The sequence below is a fragment of the Egretta garzetta genome, unplaced genomic scaffold (genome assembly GCF_000687185.1).
Source record: "Egretta garzetta isolate BGI_Z169 unplaced genomic scaffold, ASM68718v1 scaffold93, whole genome shotgun sequence".
In the NCBI taxonomy this organism is placed as follows: domain Eukaryota; kingdom Metazoa; phylum Chordata; class Aves; order Pelecaniformes; family Ardeidae; genus Egretta; species Egretta garzetta.
Genome location: NW_009259034.1, coordinates 366,709 through 386,341, shown reverse-complemented (window position 1 = coordinate 386,341; position 19,633 = coordinate 366,709). Strand labels below are relative to the sequence as shown.

The 19,633-nt window shown below is 55.9% G+C and overlaps 1 protein-coding gene across 1 annotated transcript in view; it reads right to left on the bottom strand.

Annotated features, from left to right (window-relative positions):
- Positions 1-14,860, bottom strand: part of UNC5B (unc-5 netrin receptor B) — a 21,691-nt gene extending 6,831 nt beyond the window's left edge. The window contains exons 1-7 of the mRNA XM_035890379.1: positions 14,785-14,860; positions 7,981-8,202; positions 4,050-4,193; positions 2,241-2,344; positions 1,167-1,347; positions 448-615; positions 5-118 (exon numbers count right to left, since the gene is read on the bottom strand). Coding sequence (XP_035746272.1) covers positions 5-118; positions 448-615; positions 1,167-1,347; positions 2,241-2,344; positions 4,050-4,193; positions 7,981-8,202; positions 14,785-14,860 — 1,009 coding nt within the window. The remainder of the gene's footprint in view (positions 1-4; positions 119-447; positions 616-1,166; positions 1,348-2,240; positions 2,345-4,049; positions 4,194-7,980; positions 8,203-14,784) is intronic.
- Positions 14,861-19,633: the final 4,773 nt, after the last annotated feature.

The window sequence follows — 19,633 nt, the reverse complement described above, 5'->3', positions numbered from 1 at the left end:
CCGCTGCAGTCCTTGCCGCCGTTGCGGGGGGCCGGGGCGGCACACTCGCGGCTGCGCCAGCGGGTGCATTCCGTGCTGCACGCCGACCACTTGCTCCACTCGGTCCACGCGCCGTCCACTGTGGGCCACCAAAGACAGGCGCGTCGGTACACCCCTCCAAACATTCCCCCCATGCCAGGATGTCTCCGGCAGCAGAAAGGTGCCCACCCCATGGCTTCCAGAGACCTTCAGGGAGCGCTACCCCAGCAAACCCAGCCCTGATGCTATCTGGGGAGGGTAAGTTGTCTCTCTGCAGGCATCTCCAGCTCTTTCAGGTCTTGGCAGACTGAAAGATGCTTCGGACTGGTCTCCTGAGCCCCTGTCTCCTCAGGGAGCACCAGGAGCACCAGTTGGACTGCACAACCTGGGGGACAGGTAGTGTGGGCAAGGCTTCTGAACCCGCCTTACCTGGGCAGAGGGTGGTGCAGGTGATTTTCTGGAAAGGCTGCCCATCGCAGAAGGAGCCGCCGTTCAGCGGCGCAGGGTTGGTGCACGTCCGGGTGCGCTTCTGCCAGCCCCGGCCACAGCGGTTGTTGCAAGGAGACCACTCGGACCAGGTGGACCAGCCACCGTTCACTGCAAGAGGAGACGGACAGTGTTAACACGTCAACAGAGCCCGTTTCAGCAGGGACTGGAGCTAAGCCAGTTCACCAGGTCCTCTGTCCTTACATCTTCCATGACACCCTGGAACTGCGAGGGTCAACACGGGAGTCCTTCCCATGTTGCACACCCCATGCACCAGGTGCCCAAGCCTGCTTTGGTCCTTTTTCCACTTTGCAAATTTTTTGCATCTGGCCCCAGCAGATCTTTGGTTTCATAGCAAAATTGGGCCAAATGCAGCTTTTCAGCTGCTTTGAGAGTCAAAGCGATCCAGCGGGGTCTGACCTCCACCCACCTTCATACCCCACCGAGAAGGCTTGTGAATACCCACACCTAACAGCCTCTCCAAATAGCCTGTGCGAGCTGGCAGAGGTTTCTCTTTGGCAGCCATTGGGGATTATCCCTAATTTAAGGCAATGCCCTGGTGGGGTTCACTCCTACCACTCCCAGAAAGCGCCCGTATTTCCCCTTGGCTTGGAGACATGGCCGGCAGCAAAGGCCCCCTCCCCATGAGGAAGGGCTGGTACCGTAGACGATAACGGCAGCCGTGGTGCTCCGGCGCTTGGCCACGATGTTCTTGGCCATGCAGGTGTAATTAGCAGTGTCCAAGAGACGGGCCTGCTTGATGATGAGGTTGTGATCGATGGTGATCAGGAAGTTGGTGTCCTGGGTGGGATCGATGACATCCTCGTTCCTCAGCCACTCCACCTGGCAATGCAAAGGAAGGGATGGGTAAGGACAGTGATTGAGCTGAATGAGAACTGAACACTCAGCCAGGAAAAGCACGTCATGGATTTTGGTAGCAACGCCCATCCCACGTGCTCCCCACCATGAGGGTCTCCAGGGGCCCCAAAACTAACCCAGGACACAACTGCTTAAGGAGGCTGTTTGGGAAGGGTGTGAGTCGATACCGGCACCAAGCACGGGTGCAGGCATGAGCAAGGACAAACATCAGGTTGGAGGGACTGAATTCACAGCCCTGACAGAGAGCAAACCCACCCCCCCCACCACCGAGACCAGCCTCTGACCTGCCCCAAAGCCCTCGCCACCTTCATCCCTGAGACCACCGACGTCCTCAGCACCACAACCTGGGCAATCTTGCCTCTGACTGTATTTATTTCTCCTTGAAAGCTGGGCCAAACCAGGCCTGACTGGGGCACATTACTGCTGTTTTGGCCAAGGATGGGACATTGTGGCTACCACCAGTGCTCAGCTCCTGGGGGCTACCGTGCTAGGGAAGCCCATCTGTTGACTTTGCCAGCCCTTGGCTCTTGCCTGTGACTGCTCCCCTTCAGACAAGTCATTGGGTGCCTCCTCGTTAGACCTTCCCTCTAAGGGGTTAATGGCATATCAGGAAGCAGGGAGAGGTGGGTTGAGCAGGAGCTGAGGTTAGGTGTGTTATTAGATGTCAGAATAACAGATCCGCTGCCGAAAATAAACAATTCTGCTGAATAATGAAAGCTGACGGTCTCGGTGCGAGGCCATCCATCACGGCCGCAAGCCATCTGCAAGGATGTGCCTCACCTCTCCCTGGCCGTGGCTGCAGACCGCCGGGAGAGGACACCCCAGCGGGCATTTCTTTGGGCTGCCAAGCTGCTCACCTCCGCCTGCGGCACCCCCTCGGGTGGGCGGCACTGCAGCAGGACCTCGTGCTCCAGCGGGACCTCCTTGCCCAGCGGCTCCTGGTCAAAGTTCTTCCGCAGGTCTGGGGGGGGGGGGGGGGGAAGAACCCAGGGGTTACCAGTCTGCTGTGGAAACAGCACAACCCACAAAACCTTGGTGGGGGGAGAGAGCATCACCCCAGCACCAGGAGCCCAGGAGGAGGGAAATCGCTCTGGCGTGACACAGCCGGAGCAAAACACGTCCTGAGAGGAAGGAGCCGGGATGGATTTGGGATAGCACGTGGTGCTCGAGGACGATGCCTTTCCTCCTTCGTGCACTTGCAAGCTTATACCCCCTCCCATCTTTTACCTTTGGGGTTAAACCTCAGCTTAACCTCCGTTTCTTCCCCCCTCTGGGCTCTCTATACCAGGATCCTTCTTTGCTGAAGGGGGAAAAAATAGAAGATTTGCACAACAGCTTGGCTCCCGCATCAGTGCCAAAGCAAATCCCCAAATTTCAGGGCTACAGGGGGTTGTTGCTCAGTTCTGTCCCCGTTAGTCCTGGCTGAGCCACGTCCCCGGGGTTGCTGGAAAACCAGACATTGCACGCCAGTGCCAAAATGGGGAACAGCCGCTGCTGAAAAGCCAGACTGGCTCGGCAAGGGGCTTGCCAGCATTTTGGGGAAGGGGGAGAAGCCCAGCAGAGCTGCCAGGGACATGGGGGACATGGCAGGGTCCCGCTCCAGCGCCTTGAAAGGAGCAGGACCATCACTAGATGGTGCTGCAATCCTCTGCGCACCCAGCCCCCCACGGCTGCGGCTCCGGCTTGCGCAGGGCACCGAACCCTTGCTTCACCTCATCTGCTCGGCTCCAAGAAACACCGAACCCTTGGCCAGGGACGGACAGAAGGGCTCCCTCAGTAGCCAGCCCTGTGCCTCATAATATTTTCCCCATTCTGCCTAAATCCTTCAGCAGCGTAGCCGATTCCCCAGCCCCCTCCGTTTTGGATAACATGCTGGATTATTAGCCCTCTAATAGCAAAATCTGTTGACGACTAGGGAAGCCTGGTCGTTCTCCTATAGCTTTGCCATCTCATTTGCTAAGAGAGCAAATTCAGCCGGGTAACAGCCTGATTAAGGGCGAGTTAATCAGGCTGACACCCACAAACAGCAGCTTAGAGAAGTGACATATGACAGCAGGGACTCCAGGGACACGGAGTCGCTGATTCAGGCAAAGCATGCAAGGTGCTAACCGTTGGGTTATTAGCGATAATAAAGCACCGGGAAGAGCTGAGCACGCTGATGGGCAATGCGGGATTTAACCCAGCTAGTGCCACGGCCTCTCGCCCAGGCAGTGCCAGCTCAGACGCAGAGCTGGGATGGGGGAGTTAAGACCAGGGCCATCCAGCACGGACAGGTCACCTCCAGCTGATCAAAAAGCACCATTTTCAGCAGGGAGCCAACTTTTGGAGATGGCCCACCCCACTCGGCTGCACCCACCGTGTCTCGGCAAGCTGGGAATGAACGGCCTGGCCGCTATTCCAGCTGGTGTTGCTGCCAGAAGCAGCGCACACCCACCCTGACGCCACCGCTTTTTCTGCCTGGGATCCAGGGTCGCACCTCAGGCTTTGCAAACAATTGCTAAACCGGTGGGTTGTACCCTCCTGGAAACCTTTTCGGGCCCCCAAAGTGGAGAAGAAAGTGGGAGCAGTGTTCATTTAAACGGAACAAGAACGGAGGCAGTGCAGGTGGGTGCACGCCAAGTCTTGCTGGAGGGGTCGCGCCTGAGCAACGTGTGCCGGGCACTTACAGGCTATGCGGACGTACGCCCTGCGGCTCTTCGTGGTGCCTGCGGAGCTCCAGGCCACGCACTGGCACCAGTAATCTTCTAAGCCGAAGAGTTCCTCCACCTGCTGCCGGGAGACCTCGATCTGCACCTCCCGCACCAGCATCCCTGGAAGGGGAGAGGGATGGCATCAGCTCGGCAGGAGCACCTGGGAGGAGGGAAACTAAGGCAGCAGCCAGGAAGAGGGCAGCTGGGTGCCCACAGCTCCAGTCGGGCAGCTGGGTGCCCACAGCTCCAGTCGGGCGGCTGGGTGCCCAAAGCTCCAGTTGGGTGGCTGGGTGCCCAAAGCTCGAGTCATGTGGCTGGGTGCCCAAAGGCAGTGGGTTGGAGGCATCTCAGAGGCATCCAGGTTTGGCACCTCTGCAAATCAGGGAGACTGCTCCCTCCAGAGGGTGATTTGAAGGCAAAGTCAGCTCATGTGGAGGAGGCTTTTTTTTTTTTAACCCCTCCCCATCCAGCTAGGCAATACCAGGACCTCTTGACCATTTCAAGAGGCATCACCCTCTTCCGCAAGCCCCTCTGCCCAGCACCGATGTCCCCATCCCTGCCCAGACCCCTTCCCACCCACCAGGTTTGAAGGATGCCTCTGAGGCTTCGCTGCAGGGAAGAAACCACCTCTGTCAGCCGCCGTTTAAATACAACAAGACAAATAAAAGATCTTAAGGAAATTACCCAACGGTGATGCCATTTCATGCCCAACGACCCCAAAAAGGGTTACACAGCTCCATCAACCCCCGCCCCCCAACACCTCCATGAAGTCTGCCAGGACACCCTGGCCATGGCAGGGACTCGATGGCAGGGGGGGCCCCCGCACACGTGGGACACGGTCCCCTGGGCCGCAAGATGCTGAGCATCACCCCCTCGCCCCGTGCTCATCGCCAAGGGTGGGAGGGACTCGGGGCTTACTTTTCCTTATTTTCAGCTATACCTGCCCTTTCTTTTTTTTTTTGTTTTTTTTTGCAGCTTCTATTTATAAAAAGGCCTGAAGTTCATGGCGATAGAGCACCGCGTGCTCCCCGCCTGTAATTTTGTTAGCTGGCTCCCAGTGCTGCGGGGAGCAATTACCGTCTCTCTGCCACCTTCCTGCGGAAGAGCTGGCAAGCGCGCACCAAGGAAATACAATTTATTTATTTTTCCACTTTTGGGGGGGGGGGGGGGAAAAAAAAAAAAAAAAAAAAAAAAAAAGAAAAGAAAAGGCATTTAGCCCAAGCACTTTGGGAAACAGCAGGGCTCTCTGAAGGACTGAGATGGTGCAAAAGCATCTCGTCCCTCTGGAAAGCCCCGGTGGGGTGAGTGGAGCAGCCCTGGAAAGGCGGGGAGCATCCTGCAAATGTCCTGCTATCGCCGTGACCCCCGAAAGCAAAGCCTACCCAAAACCTTAGGCTGAGCTTATGGCTCACAGGAGGGACGGTTTAAAGAGCTTACAGGCACCTAAACACAGCCGCTCTTACCGACCGTCCCTTTTCGTCCGGCTGAATTATCCTCTCTGACTTGGCCTATTTTTGCTTTCTTCCGCATGAAATGCTTTGGATCAGACGCAGTCAGAGCATTACCCAACCCGGCTCATTCAAGACACGTCGTCTTTTTTTTCTTTTTTTTTTTTTTTTTCCTTTTAAAGGTCCCTTCTTCCAAGCTTTTAACCAAGGATACTTAAAAAGCCATGAACACCTAACCCGTCGCTTCGTGGCCAGCTCTCCCCCGTGCCCTTTGCAGCAGCTTTCCCTATGAATGGCAGGCGCTGCAAACGCCGATTTTTTTAGCAGAGCAAACCATTTTGGTTCCAGCTGCCTTTCTCCAGGTAGCTGCCGGGCAGATATACCCACGCCAGCAGAGTTTTACATGCACGGCATCACCTCCGTACCGAAGGTATTAGCACTTTGCTCGCTGGTAGCAGCAATAGCATCTTTGCAGCCTGGGTGAAGGCGGCGTGCGCCGTTGCTCCCCAAATTGCTGGCACATGTTCTGCATCTGCAGACGGAGATCTGAAAGGGAGATGCTGGCCCAAAGCAAATGAGTCCTCCCCTAAAACAGGGTACGCCTTTCTGCTATGTTTTCTCCAGCCTGTTTTGCTCAGGACTTGCGTGAGGCAGGTTATTTGGTCAGGAGTACTCAAGCAGGAGGTGCGGCCAGAAATACAGTGGTTTTTTCACACTGCACATGGCTAAGCCATGGAATTCCCTGCTACGGCACGCTGGGGCAACCCGGAGGAGAAATGAGTCCTAACAGTGTTCAGACACATGAACAGCAGGAGAATCCATCCAGGGCTGGACCACACTGCGAAGGTATCACTGCCGGACCAGGGAGTCCCTAATCCCGGACTGCAGGAAGGTGGGAGGGAGCAGAGCGGGGTCCATCGCCCCGGCCTTGTCCCGCTTCAATGCTCTTCCCTTAGGCACCCACCACTGCCACATGCAGGACACAGGAACCTTTGGCTCGACCCAGCGTGACCACACTTTATAAATAAATATAATTTATAATCATAAGCAAAGGCTGCTCAGTCACTAATCAGCACTGGCTTTGCCGTAGAGCGGTGGGGGTTTCATATCTGGCCTCCACGAGAGCTGGGAGGTGGAGATGCACCTCGAAGGAGGGAGAGGAACGGCGAAGCAGGGGGACAGCCTTGCCGTGCGTTTTCAACCATCCTTCACAGAGAGAGCCTCTGGAAGAAAAACACCCCAGGAACAGATGAAGCGGCTTTAGGAGGAAAGGCTCAGAAGGCTGAGGGGAAAAGAGATGATCTTCCCTTTGCAGCACAGGTTCAGAGAGGCATCCAAGCAAGGACCAGCTCACGGCTAGCGCTGGACGATGCCGAGGAGATGCTGGGGAAGGGCAAGGCTGGGGAAAAAATCAGGACAGGAGAAGATTCTGTAAAAGTACTTGTGCTCCTCCAGGCTGACAAAGTCTCTCCTCTAAACTGAGCTTGCCTCTGGGTCCAACGCTGCAGCCGTTCAAAAGGTTGCCCTGGCTTAAAGCCCTCCGTAGGTGAGGGATACCGCAGGCTCAGGGGCTCTGCAGAGAACAGATCTTACATGGGAAACGGGATTGTTTTCCTCCCCTCCTGATCAGGCCTCAGGTACTGAAATTGGTGCAGAAAAGACGGGAGCTGAGCTAAAGCATCCCAGTGTTAGCAAATCTACCTGATATATCAGCCCCCCGCGCCTTGTTCTCACGCCGGGACGTTTCAAAGCACGGGGCGAGTGGCTCTACGGAGCCCATTCCCATGGAACAAGACACCCCCCAAGATGCCTAAACCACCTCCTTGCCCCCCATTTCTGGCAGCCGGAGGCTGACTTGTCCTCTGAGGCAGGGGGGAGCTCATCTACCATTAAAAAGCAGTTCAAGTCCTACCTGCAAATGTTCTCATTGCCCATTAAATACCCAGTTCCTTTGCGAACCTGAGTAAGGTGCCGGCCTTTGCCACCCCTCGCGCCACTGACTCCTACCTGTGGATGAGGCGTTTTCTGGGAAGGCATTGCCTTTTTTTTCTACATCAGTTTTAAAGGCGCTGCCTTTCAAATCCCATTTAACAGCCCCAAATCCCACAAAAGGGTGAGTGTGCAAGCACATAGGCTGATCTCCCCAAGCTTCTGTGGGGCGTGGTGACCCGTACCATCACCGTGCCTTCATCAGTGGGCTGGAAAGGGGCAGCTCCTCTACCAAAATTCACTGATGAGATGGGAAGAGGGACAAGCTGTGCATGGACCGAGGAGGTGGAAACCGTACAAAAGCGACCTCAACGAGATTGCGGTCACCTGGGAATGATGAAGATGAATGGGAGGGACCTGCTGGTCTACCTGGAGGAGAATCATCTCCAGCGTGGATGTGCAAGACAGAAAAGGGCAGAAGTGCCTGGGAAGGAGAGAGGGGAAGGGCAGGCAGAGGTGGGTTTGCTCACCAGTGACCTCGTCCAGGCTCTCCTTGGTGACGTGGTCGTTCTGGTTGACCCACTCCCCGTTGCACTTGAAGTAGATCTGGGTGGCGGGTGTGGCGCGGCAGACGAGCTCCACCGGCTTGTTCTTCACGATATAGGCGTCCTGCGGCTCCAGCAGAAAGTGAGGGAGGGTCTCCGCCGGGGCCGAGGGGAAGGAGTCGGGCAGCACGTCGCTGTACTCCAGCCCTGCCAGAGGAGCGAGAGGACCAGGAGGTGCCATTAGTCCCGTCCCAGCGGGGACATAGCTCCTGCCCGCGCCACTTCATCCCTCCCTCTCCTTCCCAGGACTGCCCCCCGGGGCGGTGGTGTCCCCAGCAGCCCCTGCTGAGGATGCTCAGAAAACAAGAGGGCTGGAGGCTCCAAAAAAACCCCAAACAAAGCAAATCTCTGCTAGCTGGAGAGCTGCTGCTGCGGGGTGCATCCTGGTTCTGCCCAGGTACCAGCCCGCCCAGCCACACCCTGAGCCCTGGCCGACCCCAAAGCCTGGGTGATCTCACTGGGAATCACCAGGAAAAAAGCAAAACAAGCCCAGGTCCAGGGACGGTGCTGAGGACGCCAGGGGGCTGGTGTCCCCCATCCCAAGTCCCCCATCCCACAGCCCTGAGGAACGCACAGGCGTGATCCCAGCAAAACGCCGGCAGGGTTTGTGCCGGGAACGCTGACCACAGCACAAAGCACACACAAACCCCAAGTTCATTGCCAAAATAACCAGAAGAAGAGGGGACATCTGCCCAGGCCAGGGTAAGAAAAGTCTTGCAAAGGGACATAATCCCCACAGCCTGGGAGCATCAGGAGCCTCATGGTGGCTCATGCCCAGCACCGGCTTGAGAAGATGCTGCGACTGACGCTGAGGAGCATCTGCAGCATCCAACAGAGGAAACCTGCTTCCAACCATTTTGCCCATCAAGATCAACCCCAAACATTGCTGGATGGATAAAACACATACACGGACTGGGATGCTACTGCGTAACCTGCGGTTTCTGGGCATCTCGCTAGCAGTCAGGTCACATCACGAGGCTTTGGTTTGTGGGTTTGGTTTTTTTTTTTAACACCTAAAAGAGTTATGAGCTTTTCCTCCTCCTCTCTTCCCCCAGCGAGAGCTGTGATTCTCAACTCCAGGCACTGCAGCGTGCAGGAAAACAGTAAATATCCCCAGCCCCGTGATAGCATCTCCGGAGCTGGCAAGGAAGCAAGGAGCCCACTCCCTTCGTCACCCTTGGCAAGGAGCAGCGCGGCACACGGAGAGGATCAGAGGACCCCGAGATGCAAGGAGAAGAAGAAGAAGAAGAAAAAAAAAAATCAGATGTGTCAAGCAAACAAGATGACCAAGCTGCCTCCCGAGCAAAAATCAGCGAGGGGGAAAAAAATAAAAACCAAACCAAACACACGAGGTCAGTCGTTTAAAATCCATTTAGGAAAATTGACTTTCCATTTCCATTTAACACAGCACTAAGGGAGAGCGGTAGGACATTTGTCATAATCCATTAACTGCTCTTTTGGAAACAATGAATTAAACTCCAGGCTAATTTCTCTCTCTCCGCCTGGTTCTTCCCCACCTCTCCACCGCCGGCCATTTCCTCCCCCATCTCATTTGCAGACCTGCAATTTTCCCAGCGCCCCTCTTTTTTTTTTTTTTTTTTCCCCTTTTTAAATTCACTATTCCAATTTTGCATCTACTGAGTTGTTGCTTTGTTGGTTGTTGGCTTTTTTTTTTGGTTTTTTTTTTTTTTGTTGTTTTTAAAAACCGCTTTTGACGCTGCAAACCTAAATTCCCTGGCAAAGGGGGCTGGCAGGAGAGAATTCAGCTGGCAAGGGAGGCAGCCAACAAAACTTCAGTCGCGGGCTCGTGTGAAAACCTCGCTGAAGCAGCACCCTCCGCATCCCTGCGGCGTGCGGTCAGACCCGGGCTCGGCTGCCGGGAACGGGCGATGCCCACCGAGGTGGGGGGGTTGGCTCGCCACCCGTCCCAGAGCATGGGCAGGGGGGGCTCCCCAGCTTTGTCTGACAGCTCCAAGGGCCAGCAGGTTTGCTCTAAAGGATGTAAACCCTTGAAGCCCATTTGGAGCTCCCCTCCGCCGCCAGCCCTGCCCCGGGCCAGCGTCAGCCTCTCCCAGGCGGCACCGAGGGCAGCGGCAGAGATGATAACAAACCTGAGATATATTGGCCCTGCCTGAAACACAGTTATGAAGCTCCCTGTTAAGTTTTTCCTCTGCTTTTTTTCTTTCTCCCTGTTTTTTTATTTCCTCTCTGAGCCAGGTGTAACCCCCCCCAGAATGCAGGCGAGGGGTCCTGCAGCCCACCCAGCACCATAAGGGTGACCCAAGAGGATCCGACACCCCCAAAGAAGGTGGTTTTTGGAAGGACCTTCCCCTTTGGGGCTTGCCAGGTGACACCCTGAAGCGCACGCATCCCCTGACCCAAAGCCACGGGCAAGGAGAGGGCCTCCTCCAGCAGCCAGCACCCACCACACATCTTCGACCACCCCACTGCCACTTTGGCGACGCTAAACGAGACTTCAGGTCACCCGAGAGGCTCTGGGAGCTGGGGTTGGGGGGGTGAGTCACGGCCCAACAGGGATGAAAATCACAGATTTGTGACTCGCCCATCATCACCTGCATGCTCTGGGCTGCCGTGGGGACCACCTCGGTCCCCCAGCATGGGGTTGAGGGCTGAAACTCCACCTGCAGTACCAAAAACCCACCGGTCCCCCCATCAATGGGGGCCATCCAGCCCCCCGCCCTGAGAGGGGGTCTGCCCAAATCCGTGCTGGGGGGAGGGGGGGGGGAGGTCGAGCTCAATGCTTCAGGTGTCTTCTCCAAGGGGGCACAGTGAGTTTGGGGATGAGGGTGGTGGAACAGGGCGGTTGTCCCAGCCCCGGGCCAGCTCCATCATCTGCTTTCGGTGGCTATAAAAACCCGCTCGGTTTAACATTTGAACCCCCAAAACCCGAACCTTTAAAGCTAGGAGCATCCTGGCTGCTGGGAAAGTTTAAATCCTGCAAACTCACAACAGCTGAGCTCTCTTTTATTTCGGACCAAGGGACATCTCGGACCAAAAAAGCAGCTCGAAGAGGAGACGGGGGATAAGATGATGGGTTTTTCGTGGCAGACTCGTAACCGGGGCCGTGCCGCAAAGCCCCAACCCCTCAGCTCCCCCCGGCTCCTGCCTGCTCATGGATGGGAGCAAAGCAAGGGGGTGGCCAATGGCTCCATCCAGAAACCAGCCCTACGTGGCCGGAGAAAAGCATTTGCAGCTGGGCAGGGTATTTGGCTCCAGCACGATACGGCCGCTGGTATTTAAATGCACTGGGAAAGAATTAAGGCAGAGGAACAACAGGGACTTTTGGATGAGAAAAGGGAGGAGAACCATGCTGGGCACATTTATCATAAGCCATCAGCTGCTGCTCCCAGCTGCCCCAACCCTCCAGCAGTGACTGCAATATTCCAAAGAAAAAGAAAAAAAAAAGCATCTTCCCAGGGGTGCAACACCAGCACCTCCATGCGTTCCTTCCCACAGAGGATGGAGAGGTTGGGGAAAGGTTTTGGTCTGCTCCAGCGTAATAAGGACACCAATAAATGGCCTCATAAAGTGGGGAGAGGGTATCCCCTGCTAGGACAACCTTCCCCTGCAATGGTCTGGCATAACATTATTGTGTTACGGTTGCGTTACCCCCGGCTGGGCAGCCACACTCAGGTTGGGGGGATGCACTGGGACACTCTGGAGGTTTTCATACCGGTGAAGACCTTGTCAGCAGGAGGGTTCGCCCGGGTGCTTGCAAGGCCGTAAGCATCACCCTGGGGACCAGATGCTTTAACCACGCGTGCACAGAGGGCACTTTCTGCCTTGCCCAGCGCTGCTCTGATCCCAGCCCGGGCGCCGATCTGGCCTCTTGACGGCAGGAGCAGCACGGGCAAGCGAGACACTTTTGCATGCGAAGCCAGGGAAGGAGCCCTGCGCAGCCGGGGTTTCCAGTACCGCAATCAGGCGAGCAATAAAACTCCCAGCAGTGACAAACTAATAAATATTTGAGAGTGCGCTACGCTGACTGTAATCATCATCTCCCTGGCAGACGTCTACGGGGGGTTCCCATCTGCCGGCTTCCCTCCTTCCTGCTGGAGGTGGGTGCCTGCTTCCCAGCTCCCTTTTGGGATTTGTTTGGGTTTTTTTTTTTGTTTTTTTTTTTTCAGAAGTCCCAGCCTGTCTCCAGCCCACGGTCTCACACTACTCGGGGCACGCGATCGGGCGCTGCGGTGCGACGTGCTGTGGGATGGGCTGGAGCACAAACTTCAGTATTTTGGGGAGGAGAGGGGGTAGCTCCGGGCTCGACCCATGGGACCAAACCCTGAAGTCCCAAGGATGAGTGCGGTCGGAGCAGCAAGAAGAGGGAGGAGGGGAACAGGCACCGCCGACTTCTTTCCTCTTCCCCCGTCCCTCATCGCAGATTTTAATCTGATGGGGCTGAGCTGGATTATCCGCAGCATCTGTTCCCCGGGGGGTGACCTGCAGATGTTTGCAGCCAGCGCTCACAACTTGGTTGAAGATCGATGACCCCAACCAACCAACACCACCAGCCTGCACAGGGAGCAGCGCCGGAGCCGGGGTCGAGCATCACCCCCCCGCCCATCACCCCAAACACGTGGCACGAGGGATGATGAGCCCAGAAAGCAATTCCCCTTGCAGCAACGGCTGAGCAAACCTCCACAGGAAAGCGTTAAAATCCTCTCTCCTGCAATTGTTATCCCTCCAAATATTTGGAAGATTACAGGAGCATTAGCGGCAGCGAAGCCTGGTGCCCATCACCCATGGCCACGCATCCCTCCCCGCAGCACCGGGCAGGCAGGAATGTGATGGAAGGATTAAACCAGGATGCCTGGGTTTCTCCGCAGGCTGGGTTTCTCTGGCTAAATCTCAGCGGCGGTGGGGGCTTAACCCCTTCTGCCTCCACCTCCCCCTCATTCACACCCCTCTTGGGGCGAGCGCTATTTCGTGCGAAGGCCTGAGAGGCAACAGTTAAACCCGTTCCCGAAATCCTCCCGTAGAAATGGAAAAAGAAAAAAAAAATGACAGCTTATCTCCAGCGCCGGAGGAGGAGAGCCGCCTGCCTTCCCAACCCCCCGGCTCCGGAGGCTGGGCCGGTGGGGATGCTCCGGCCGTGGCCTGAGGAGGTGTCTGAAAGGCTGGTGTGGGGTTCTCCCCCCATCTCAAATCTCCAAGGAAAACATATGAACAGACTCATTTAGGGATTAGTGCCGTTGCCATTTAAGCTCCAGCAAATTGTGGTGCCAGAGCCACGGCACGGCTCACTCCCAGGCCAGGATGCCTGCTGGACCAAGGACATCCCCGCTGCAAGCCCCAGAGGGGTGCGGAGGCATCGCCGCCCACGAGAGCGTCATCGCTTGGGATGCAGACCTCATCCCACCACATTTCAGCCCATCCCAGAGGCTCAGGGGGATTCAGCATCACTGATCTGGGGCTGCCCTGTTCCCAAGGGCTTCCCATTGCAGAGTGCCCTCCTGGGGTAATTTTGGGTCCAGCAGGAAAACATAGCCAAGCTCTCCCTCCTAAAAGCGCCCTTGAGCATCCTCTCCTCCCTGAGCATCCCCTCCTCCTCCCCATCCCACAAATTCAGCCTCCCACACGCCACTGCGCTCTCCCAACACGAAGCCCCATCACCAAGTTGGTGCCAGCAGCTCATGGCATCTTCAAAGGCAAAGCCACCACGAGGCAGCGCAGTGCCATGCAAAGCCACAGCCCAAACCCCCTTCTCCGGGGACGCATCCGATGCCCCAAAATAAAGAGCATTGCTGAGGATGGGTTTGGAAGATCTGAAGCCGCTTGCCCTGGGTGAAGCCTCCTCCCCAGCTCCCTCCCTGCTGCCTCCTCGCACAGAGCCCATGCAATTTCGTGCACCGCCCCACGCTGACTGATCCCCCCCCCCCGCCTCGTTAACTCAGCACAGCGCTCGTTAGCATCTCCCTCTGCCTGAGGACCAGGAGGACGAGGATGAGAGGGACATGAGCTGCCCTCAAGACCCAGCCTCAGGAGGCCAAAAACCGAGCACGGGGTACAGCTGGGGAGCACAGGGAAAGGAGAAACACCAGTATCCAGCACCTCATCTCCAGCCTGGTGCAAGGTTGGGTTTCCAGATCAAAAAGCCCCCGGGAACGTCCAGCCGCTGATGCGCCCATGGGGTGCCCATCCCCGTGGCGTCTGACGCCTCCCCCAAGGAAAGGTGGGACCACAAAACCCACAGCCCTCAGCACGCCGCCGTGCTCAACCCTCCCTACCAGCGGTGTGTGGGCTCAGCAGAGGGGGCTGCTCTACCTGGGGGTCGTGCATTTATAGGGTCTGACTCTCTGACACCCCCAAAAAGCAGAGCCCAACCCTTCTGCTCCCACCAGCCGGGAAAACACCTTGCAAGCCTGGCCGCATGGGCTGAGTTTGGGGGGACCCCCCCGATATGGAGCAGGACTCAGGGACAGCACAGACAGACCGACATGCTGTCCCTGTGGCACCGCCAGCTGCAAACCCCCTTGGTCCCCCTCTGTGCAACACCACAGAGCCTCTCTACTCTCACCGACCTTTTCTTAATAAAACCGAATTTGGAAAGAACCACCTCATCTTTTTCCCAAACCAGCTCATTTTTCTCCCTCGATTGCCCTTTCCTGGGAGTTTTACGGTCCCTTCGCATCCCATCCTGCCAAACTTGGCATCATCCCCTGGGGTAAATCCAGCCATGAGCAAGCCCCGCTCCCTCCATCCCGTCACCTCCAGCTCCTCCTGGAGCCCACCCAGCCGGGACAAGGGACACCAGAGACGGACAGACACCAGGACGGCGTTTCATGGCAGCATCCCAGACAGGTTAGCAGACAACCCCCTGCCCGGCGGCAGGCAAATGTTATAATTAGAGAGCATTCCTCCCCAGCACGGGTAATGAGGGGGTGCGCCCAGCCAGCCCTAATTACACCCTTGGAAAAAAAATAAGCAGATTCCTCTCCCAGCCAAATGAAAAGCCTGTAGCTGGCCTCCCTCGCTCCCTTTATTAAACCGGGGGGGGACAGGGAGTGGGGGGGGGGGGAAAGCCCAGAAAGCAAAGTCTGTGCTGAGAAAAGTGTGGGAAGAAGGAGCCGGGGCAGCACCAAGGGTGTTTTCCACGCAACAGCCTTATCGATCACAAACCACTTCACCTGACCAAAAGAAAATAAATCATCTCTTTAGCTAAATCCCCAGGTCAGGCTTTTGCCAAGCAGCCCAAGAGCAAAACTAAAAGCAGGGTGCCCTCACACCATGCCAGAGCATCCCTGTGCATCCCACGAGAGCATCCCTGTGCATCCCACGAGAACATCCCCACATCCCCGGGGGGCTGAGAGGGTCCCAGCCAAACCCCGACCACCCCACAGCAAGAGACACCCAGGCTCTGCCAGCAACTTCCCGGGCTGGGATTTCGGAGGAGAGAGATTTATCTTGCTGATTATGCATTATGCTGGGGTATTTATGGAGCCGCTACTCTTTTGTTTATCTTTATGATTATGATAATCAAAGGCGATGCCTCCTGAGAAGTGTAAACATCTGAGATCCCTTATGGCACGAACCTCTTCATTTTTCAGGATATAAATTTACCACACGGCGCGGGCAGCTTGGAGTAAATCGTTCCTTCTTTCTGGTTTTAACAGAGCAGAGCTGTGAGCCTCGCGAATCCCTGTGAATACCCACGGAAGGGAGAAGGAATTAAAAAGAAAGAAAGAAAGAAAGAAAGAAGGGGAAAAAGAGGTGGAATTACGTAGCAAATCCCCGTTACACTCTATTGTGCTCGCTGCTTTTGTGCCATCTCAGACATTTCCTTCGGGGAAGCGGTTACGCTTGAAAACTATCTCCAAATTTCATCTAGCGCTGGTTCTTGTTATGGGCACGGACCCTTTTCTTTGTGCTATTTTAATGCCGTTGTCGCGGGACTCTTGTATCGTCAGCTCTGTTTACCGAGCTACAGCGTTATTTTTAATGGATATCATCATTATACGGACTTTTATATATTTGCTTTGGCTCATAAAAGAAAAAAAAAAAAGCCAGCAGCGGGTCATGCGGTAAGATGCTGTTTATTCACATGTGCGGCGTGTACTGTGTTTCTGTTGTGAAAAGAATAATAATTCCGACAAGAAAAAGAGAGAAGGGAAAAGAAAACAGGGACCAAACAGGGACTTGTTGCCCCGGTTAACGCCAGAAAGTCCAAGGAATTATTAATTATCATTCAAACGGCAGTAAATCAAGGGCAAGATGCAATCTCTCCCTGGAAAAATAAGAAGGGGCTCCTGTTCGCATGAGCAATGCAGCTTTAAAATGCTAACTCCGTGAGAAAGAAAGTTGACGCTTTCACAGACAGCAAGCCATTTCCCCTTCGCCCAAATTACATACATATTTAAAAATGTAAATTCCCCAGCACTCCCCTTGAGAGTACAATTTCCAGGCGGCTCTTTTGCAATGGTTTTTTGGTTGGGTTTGGTTGGGTTTTTGTTTTTTTTCCCCTCTCAACGTGCAAAACTGGAGGCGACCGCCTTGGCTTCAGGCACGAAAAGCAACTTTAAACCGGGGGCAAGCAGGACTGGGAACCGCTCGGTGCTCCTCGGGAAGAGGAGGATGCTCTGCTGCCCAGCGGGCATCCCAGCTCCGAGCATCCCTCCCTGGATGACAGTGGCCATGAGCTGGAGGGGAGGGGGTTTCACCCTCTGAGCATCCAGACACCAAATATCAAGGGGGGACAACGTGGCCGTGCCCTCTAAAAGCAGCTCGCAAAGTTTGATGGTTCTGGATTCTCCCCAAATCCAGGGAAGGAGGGCGATGCACGTCCCACCCCAAGGAAGCCGATGTGGGGAAGCGAGGGATGGCGTGAGCCCAAGGAGGTGAAGCCAAAAGTTCAAGGCTGGTTGCAAAGAAGGGGAAAAAGCAGTAGAAAAGGAGAAAGCTTTCATTCCACACACCCCCCCCTATCGTTTTTGTCTTTCTCTCAACCCACCCCCTCCTCCCCGGCAGCTCGCGCAAGCCCCGGGAAGCCAAAGCAGGCTGGAAGGATGCTCCCCGCCGCCCCCAGCCAGCCTCTCCGCAGGCCCCTCGCCAGACGCTGCCCTACTTTCCCCCACGCTTTTCCCACTCTTCTCCCGCAGCTCGCTCGGCGGCAGGCGTGGGCTGGGAGCAGCACCCGCTCCCCAGCACCCCCGGCACCCCCAGCCGGGGCGCCCACCGCCAAACCCACCGGCCGGGGTTACCTCCCACCCCACCGGGGCGTCCAAATGCAACGCAGCAAGGTGCTCGCGGTGCGCAAAGCTGCGTCCTTCTTAAAATCATTTTCATCACTGCATTATTTTTTTTTAATCATAACAAACCCAAGAAAAGACAAGGTCCGTTCGATGCCCCAAATTCCCCCATTAATTCAGCCGGGGGAGGAACATCACAAGAGCAGCTGATTAAGGCCCCTTTATTAAACAGCCTTTAAAGTTGCCCTTAATCTTTCAGATTTGTTGCTATGATAAAAAAAAAACCACAACAAAACCAAACCAAAACCCACCACAAATGGAGGCTGGAAATATTCTGCTTTTCATCGTCCTTTCTCTGCCCTTTTCTTCCCTCCTCATTTTACTGCGACAGTGAGGGACAAACGGAAGGAAAAAAAAGAGGGAGAGAACAGGGATAGAAAAAGATTTAAGGAAAAAACCCCAAATCATCCCTTCCAACGCCAAGTATAAAATATTAAGACTTTTCTCTCCCCCCTCTTTCAGCAATATCCCTATTAAAGACTAAAAAATCCCAATCAATCAGCAAGACTGGCTTAGGGGACGAGGCTTCCCCATCCCCTTGCCTCCGTGATGCTTTAATCCCAGCAGCCAGGAGCGGGTGGGAGAGCAGGTACCCGAGACCAGAGCTTGGCTTTCCCATCGCAGCCTGGTCTCCATCCGGTTGCAGAAGGATTTTAGCAATTACCTTGATTAGTTTTATTCCTTCCCCTCTAAACCCCTGAAGCCAGCTGGGCTCCTAGCACTTCGTGCCTGCTTTTTACAGAGAGCAAAAAAAGAATGAGATCTGATTAAAGCTGGGAAGGGTTTCTTGGTTTGGTTTTTTTTTTTCTAGGGGGTGCTGATTTTCGGTGCCTGCCTTCACCTGGCCTCACTGCTCCCTGCCCGCGCCGCGGGGGGGAAACACCCCATGCTCCAGCGGAAGGAAACCCCTAAAAACACAAAGCCTCTTCCCTCCCGCTCCCATTCCCATCGACGGCAAGGTGGGAAGCCTTCAGGAGCTTCCTAACGTTGTTGGGCACCCTCCTGCCCTCCCGTGCTCCCTGGCATGTAAATACCATGGGACCCCGAGCTGCCACAGCCGGTTTCTTCCTTTCTCACCGCCAGGAATTTCCACCTTTTCTTCTCTGGACACAGCCTGCCTTCCCACAGCGCTGAGTTTCTCTTTCCTCCCTTTGTCCTCCACTCTGCCCCACGGACCAAACCCCGACTCCGAGGCGGGCCAGCCTCCCCACGAGCATCTTCCCCTTCCCAGTGCAGGTACCACTCGGCGCCGGAGGTGCCAAGGCTGGAAATGCCCCCGGTTTTGGGGGTCCATGCCACCCCACAGGGGTGGTACCCCACAGGGCAGCCTCCCCGGCGGTGCTGTGACCCGGTAGGGACCTACACGTAGCGATACACCCCCACGCAAGCCCCGCTCCCTCCCACACCTTCCCCTCCCTCCCTTCTCCCTCGGTGCTCCAGGACCCCGAGGGATGGATGAAGGTCGCCCTACGAAATCCGGACGCTTGCCAGCAAGGCGCAACACTACCAAATTAAATGAACTTTGAGGACGCTGAATCCAGAGGCAAAGGCGCTGAGCATCTCCAGCCGCAAAGCTGGAGCATGGCTAGGATGGATGCCGGCCACCCAAGGCATAGCCTTCGCCGGGCTGGCGGCAAAAACGGCTCTTGCAGGGCTGGGAGGCACCTCCAAGGGGTGTGCAGCAAGAGACTGGGACCAGAGGCGATCCAGAAAGGTCTCCGGGGAGCGAGGGCAAAGGATCACGCGTACTGAGCATCAAGCGCACGGCAGACAGAAAAAGGAGGAAAAAAAAAAGCACTGTGCCCCCCAGCCTCGTCCTCTTCTCCTCTCCGTCCCCCAGCGGCTGCATTTCCATAAGTGATTTGCGCTAATTGCTTTAAATACAGCCATGCTGCGGGTAATCAGAGTCATTAAGTGACCCCTGCTCCAGGAGGGCAGGCAGGGCTGGTGCAGAGCCCCGCACCCAGGGCCATGGGCCAGCTCCCCCCCCCCAAAGCGGGGCACGCTCCCGCATCCCTGGCGTGCCGCAGCGGTGGAGCTTGGCTCCAATTTGCTTCTCCCTGGAGCCCAATCAGTAGATGGCCTCCCTCCTGCCCTGGAACAGGGAGTCTCGATGCTGCTCGACACCCACGCCGCAGCGGGGACGGATCCTGATGATGCCCTGATAAGCCCTGCAAGCTGCCAGCAATGCCACGGCACCGAGTTAGCCACAGTGGCTGCCAGCTAGCCCAGGGCTGGCAGCGAGCGTGTGGAGTTCAAACCAACTGTGTACTAGCACCCAAAAAAACCCAAAAATGGTATTTCTGAATGTA